Below are 6,573 nucleotides of genomic sequence, written 5' to 3' on the forward strand. Positions count from 1 at the left end.
TACATTTATAACTGTAGCCACGCTCTGAGCTGAATACATTGTACCACCACGTGTGAAGTAGTGCTATTATTGGAATCTATGGCGTAACGTTAAATTGGGAAATATACATACAAACAAACAAACAGGTGTTCCTGTCATGGTTGTAAATGCCAGATCGCCTCACTGTTAGGCTGGAACCTTCTCCCTGAATCTCGAGACACTGGAGGTGGCAATTTTTCCCCAATCCCAACATTGACGGTGCTATTTCGAGAAACTTCCAGCCCCCTTTCCCACACGTCACCGTGCGGAATCTTTAAAGGATCCGTTGACTGTATAACATGGCACAGTATAAAGGATCAAGGAGTTTGAGCAGCATGAAGACACAGTCACCAATGGTAGATATGGCCAATAACAACGACCCTCTACCCCCAGGATGGGAAATTAAAATTGACCCACAGACAGGATGGCCTTTTTTTGTGGATCACATTAATCGCACAACAAGCTGGAATGACCCCAGACACGATGTCAAAAAGGTAGGCTAATGGATTTTGTAAAAACGATGTGTAGCGTGGGAGGGCTAGTGTGATATGGAAACTTGGATTGAAAATGTAATGTCTACTGATAGCATGGCAGACACAACACAGAATATATATAGTATATGGAATGGCCGTCGACCAAGCGCTTCAGTGGTTAATTATGGTCACTGCCTCTGATACGCACTGGCTTTTATTATAGGGAGACAGAGTGGGCATATTCTATTTATAGTAGGCTAAACTTCTCTCTCCTTTTCTTTAACATTTAGAAACATAGGTTACAACTTGCCACTGCTCAAACTTCATATCTGCTTAGACTTCATATACGCCAACGCAATGGAATGTTGTCTCTTTTGGGCTCCAGCCCTCTCCCTCGTGCATTATAACGGGTTAAATAACGGGCAATGGCTGTTAGGTTATGTTCTTGTGTGATGATCTAAGCGTGGCTGGTTGGTTGATGACGCACTGCAGTCATATGTAAAGCCATGGCTTTGAGTGTTTGGACATCTCCATAATGTTTATTTAAAGCCTATTAGGCCACCTAGAACGCGTTTGTTCATATTTCGTATACCCGTTACTAAAACTTTTCCTTAAAAGGGATTTGAGGTGGGTTCATCACCCACCCAACTCCAGTAGCCTACTGCGCATATATAACAGCTCCAAGTAATCTACAATACATTAAATTAACAAATCACAGAAATTGGTGATATGGTTTTACACCATTAAACTGTGTCCTGAAGAACTGTGTCAACTTAGGTGTTGGGGAGCAGACCCTAGGTTGGCATCTTGCATTAGGAAGATCAACACTTGCTGCTGTCCAAAGTTAGTGTCACTAAGAATCTGCTAGAAAGACAGCTGTCGGGAGATAAAATTGGTGCTATGCTGGCAGTGTACAGGGACCCTGCCAAAATGGCAGAGGGCAAAAGGTCGTTCAGAGTTTCATAACTACTGTTGTTGTATCAAAAAAGCATAACGGGAATTATGTCAATTAAAAAGTACAACACTATGCCTCACACAGTACTTATTTCAAATCATAATTAATTTGAATGATTTATTACCAGACAAATTAAATAGTCATGGGGAGCTTGGGACTGTTCCAATACAGTAGGTCCAATGGGCCTACATAGTCTTGTGGACACTTATCTTTGTCGTGCTAAACTGTGTAGAGTGGACTTATATAGACTTTTGCTCAGTGGGTTGCTCCCACTTGTCTAAGCCGAGGCTATTTTGCATCATGTACCAGTGGAGTCTGGTGCTTTGTCACGCACTACCCACACATACAGTTTGTTGTTTCAGCTCTGTCTGTAGGACATGCTTCCAGTTTGGACAGTTTGGTTTTAGTTTGAGCCACACCTTGTAGAAGTATGTAAGTGTAGCACATGGGAATGTGTGAGGCTTACTTCTCAGCCTGCAATGTTCCCACTCGCACCAGTGAATAGCTAGCTTTTTGCTTGGCACCGACTGGTAAGATGCTTCAGTAGTGTGGTCACGTGCAGTGGTGGAAAAAGTACTCAATTGTGATACTTGAGTGAAAGTAAAGATACCTTAATAGAAAATGACTCAAGTGAAAGTCACCCAGTAAAATACTACTTGAGTAAAAGTCTAAAAGTATTTTGTTTTAAATATAGTTAAGTATCAAAAGTAAATGGAATTGCTCAAATGTACTTACGTCTCAAAAGTAAAAGTATAAATTATTTCAAATTCCTTATATTAAGCAAACCAGACGGCACAATTTTTAAACGTTTTTTTAAATTGACGGATAGCCAGACATAATTTACAAATGAAGCATTTGTGTTTAATGAGTCTGCCTGATCAGAGGCAGTAGGGAGGACCAGGGATGTTCTCTTGATTGTGTGTGAATTGGATCATTTTCCTGTCAGAATGTAATGAGTACTTTTGGGTGTCAGGGAAAATGTACAGAGTAAAAAGTACATTATTTTCTTTAGAAATGTTGTGAAGTAAAAGTAGGCAAAAATATAAATAGTAAATCACAGATACCCCAAAAAGCAACTTAAGTAGTACTTTAAAATATTTTTACTTAATCACTTTACACCATGGTCGCGTGTGCTAGCAAGGCAGAGGTTCTGGGTTCGAGCATTCAGTGTTGCGCCGAATCAAGAGGAAGCGGTACTTGCTAAGCAAGCAGTGTGACGTCCTTTATAGAAGCAAGCATAAGATGACAGCATAATCATAAAAGACAACAAAGCATTAAGGTTATAATTGTTGGTGAACCAGTTATATTCTGACTACAAACAAGAAAACCTAGATCTTTTTTTCTAAATATTTGAGCTGAGGAACATTGTATTTGTGGGCCTTACTGAATCTGGTATTGTTGGACTGTGGTACGCACCCCTGAAATATTTGGCTTGTGCTCTCCAGGCCTCAAGACAACTTAAGTTACATTGTGACAATACACATGTGTAGCCTGAAGGCAAGCAAATATTGGAGTATTCTTAAATCACTCACAATTAAATATACTTTATTGCTAATTAGATTTGCATGGTAAAGCAAAACTGGTCATGTAATGATATCACAGAGAGACTATATTTTCCGCTGTCACTGTCAGGTGTCTCACTCTAAATTGGTTTTCCTGGTGATCACCAAGGCAGCATCATGGAGTAGTTTGTCTCTACTGTGAGACACCCATATGAGGACATAAGATAAATATGATTTGTTATGTTTTATGATAGCAAATACTGCCTAGCAAACCAACAAATGCATACTCTTCATATCCACATGTAGTGATGGTATGCTTCTTATGACAGGCACATACTTGCAATTGGATAAGAACTAGTTTCCTCTTCCAATTGTCCAGGGAGGTGATACTTTTTACATCTCCCAGGGATATTTCACATTGTACCTAATGATGTTTGCTTATAGCCTGGATGCCAGAGCAGAATCTATTGAAGACTCATTTGTTTCAGCCTCTAGCAAACATGCTCTTTTCAATCAATCTCAATTTAATCTCAGTAGCCTAAGATATTAAATTGCTCTTTCTTCCTTAGTTTATAAGAAAGAACAAATCTGTCCGGGATGTTGGACATCATTCCCTTGTAGAATACATTAACTGAATGTTTTATGATGGATTGGCAATAATTGCTTGCCTCTGGGGTTAGAGTTTCACTCACATTACTTATCTTCATATCCTAAATATGTATTAATTCAGACTTTGTTTTCTTGTTCAGGTCAGCCAGTTGTCTCAGAATGGCCCAAGTGTGCCACCAGAGCCGAGTCCTCAGGAGATGCAGAAGGCCTTTGTGAAGGACATGAAGCACCCCACCCTCCGCCAGGGTTACATCCCAATTCCAGTCTGCCATGAAGGCGCAGACCTCCGTCAGCAACACCCGTGTTTCTCGTACATCCAGCCGACTGCTCTGCAAAATGTACGGGCAGAAGGGCGGACACCCTCCCCCACCCCGACGCTCCACTGCAGGCCTAGATCTCCTTTGCAGGGTTCCTCCGAGAGCTCTACTCCTGAGCCCTGCATGTCCTGTTCGCCTAGTTTACAAGGACCTGAGGTGAGATTGTTTTATCTATTGAGATTACTGCGCATGAACTCTTACCATTTGCTAAAACCATACATTGATGTCATTGGAGGATTTTTAGGGAAAGTTCTAGTTACACACGTGTTTGATGTTGGAATCAAACAAAACCTCTAGCTACTTCTAGACTACTTCTAATATTGAATATGCAATTGTACTTCCTCTGATTCACACTGGACTTTCATTCCTTAGGGCCATCCCCTCCACCAGCCCCCGCGACCCAGCAGCACAGGCCTCCAGGCAGGTTACATCCCCATCCCAGTGATCCACGAGAGGGCCGGAGGTCACACACAACAAGCCCCTGTCAATCCCGCTCTCTACACCCAGCGCTTTCCGGCTTACACAGAGCACCAGCCCTCCTTCCACCGACTGCAGCCAGAGGACTGGAGCAGTCATCATGGAGCCACGCCCTCTTCCCGGGAGCGAGCCTCCCCGTCCCCGAGCGTGCCTCCCCAGCACCGCGAGACTGCCGCCATCCATATCCCACCGCATATAAGGAGCCAGTCTCCCCTCAGAGCACAGGTCATTACAGAAAGACCACAGGTACCTTTTCCCCCCCTCACCACAACGCCTATTGCCAGTCAGCCAATAGCAGTAAGATTCTTCAAAATAAAAAGTCTCATATACATAGCCACAAATGCCAGTCTGGCAAATTTGACATAATGTTAATTCAGGATGAATAATTCCTTCTTACTTCCCCAGGTCCAGGTCCACCACCATGTGCCACAGAGAGAATCACCCCACAGAATGGAGCAGGAGCAGGAGATCTCTCAGTATCCCCAAACAGCGCAGAGAGAGGCTGACTCACAGCAGCGTCAACAGCCACAGATCTCACAGCAACCACAGCAGCCACCACAACAGTACCAAGGACCACAACAGTACCAAGGACCACAACAACCACAGCAGCAACAACATTATCAACAACAGCCACTACAATACCAACAGCCACAGCAGCCACAACAGCAGCCACAGCAGCCACAACAGCAGCCACAACAACAGCCACAGCAGCCACAACAACAGCCACAGCAGCCACAACAACAGCCACAACAACAGCCACAGCAGCCACAACAACAGCCACAGCAGCCACAACAACTCCCACAGCAGCCACAACAGTACCAACAGCCAAAACAACCACAACAATACCAACAACCTGAACAGTACCAAAAATCACAACAACCACAGCAGTACCAACAACCTGAACAGTACCAAAAACCACAACAGTACCAACAGCCACAACAATACCAACAACCTGAACAGTACCAACAACCACAACAGTACCAACAGCCACAGCAATACCAACAACCTGAACAGTACCAAAAACCACAACAGTACCAACAGCCACAACAATACCAACAACCGGAACAGTACCAGCAACCACAGCTGTATCAGCAACCACAACAGTCCCAGCAACAACCACAACCTCCACAACAACCCCAGCCACAGCCGCAACTGCAGCCGCAACAGACAGCAAACATCACAGTCCAGATGTCCCCGAAACCAGAAGCCCAGGAGCCAGTGGCTGTTCCTGCTCCACAGGAGGACTTTCCCCCAAAAGCAGAAAATGAGCCTGGCGCTCAGTGTCACCCAGGCTTGGCTAAAGTGCAAAAGATAGAGGAGAGAGTGGTGAAACTGGAGCAAGAAGTGAAATGCTTTGATGGGAAGAAGAACGATAAGAGGTACTTGCTGCTGGAGGAGCTGTTGACCAAAGAGCTTTTGGCACTGGACTCAGTGGACCCAGAGGGGCGTGTGGACGTGCGACAGGCGCGACGTGACGGAGTCCGGAGGGTCCAAACCACACTGGATGCACTGGAGATGCTGGATGAGCGGCCATCGGGGTCAGTCAATGAGTCCCCGATGGAGGGTGACAGCCCGCCACAGAAAGTAGAGCAGCCCAGCATGATCAGCCAAGCGAATGTGGAAATGGCCAGAGAGATCTCATAATGACTGCATAGCTTTATTATAGTGAAGAGGAGAGAAACGTAATCAAAGAGAACGTGGAAATAGGCTGCTCTCAATGCTCCCTGTACCCGCATTTCAACTGCAGATATCACATATGAACTATACGATGCATGTATTACTTAATTTACAGTGTTGGTATTGTCTGGCATTCACCACATTCTATGGTGGTATCTGAGTGCATCATGTATTCAATGATGTTAAGCCATTGTTGTTGCCTTTTGCTGTGCCAATGTCTTTTTGCAAGACCATTTTCATGATCAATGTGTTAAAGAGACATGCATAATAGAGGTTATATAAGAGGCCTTTATCCATCCATATATAAGAAAAGAAATTACCTGTATGTAGTTCATTTCGGCTCATGTGATGTGGTTGTTTTTAAAGTTATTCAATTCATATTCAAGAACACTGGTATGTATAGTAGTAGACATCTCCTCTATAAGAAAGGGCTTCTGTGGAAATTGTCAGAGATGTTTAATATTTCCCTCTTATTTTTAATCGACTACTTCGAGAAACAATATTTACCTCAGATTCCGTCAGAAGAAATGGGACAAATCAATGTT

At 43.7% G+C, this 6,573-nt stretch overlaps 1 protein-coding gene across 1 annotated transcript; it reads left to right on the forward strand.

Annotated features, from left to right (window-relative positions):
* Positions 1-268: 268 nt before the first annotated feature.
* On the forward strand, positions 269-6,338 carry bag3 (BCL2 associated athanogene 3). The gene is made up of 4 exons (XM_071380432.1): positions 269-512; positions 3,698-4,030; positions 4,247-4,597; positions 4,757-6,338. The coding sequence occupies exons 1-4, from the start codon at positions 318-320 to the stop codon at positions 5,993-5,995; spliced, it is 2,118 nt and encodes a 705-aa protein (XP_071236533.1). The 5' UTR covers positions 269-317; the 3' UTR covers positions 5,996-6,338.
* The last annotated feature ends 235 nt before the right edge of the window (positions 6,339-6,573 follow it).

The sequence above is a fragment of the Salvelinus alpinus genome, chromosome 32, assembly GCF_045679555.1.
Source record: "Salvelinus alpinus chromosome 32, SLU_Salpinus.1, whole genome shotgun sequence".
In the NCBI taxonomy this organism is placed as follows: Eukaryota; Metazoa; Chordata; class Actinopteri; order Salmoniformes; family Salmonidae; genus Salvelinus; species Salvelinus alpinus.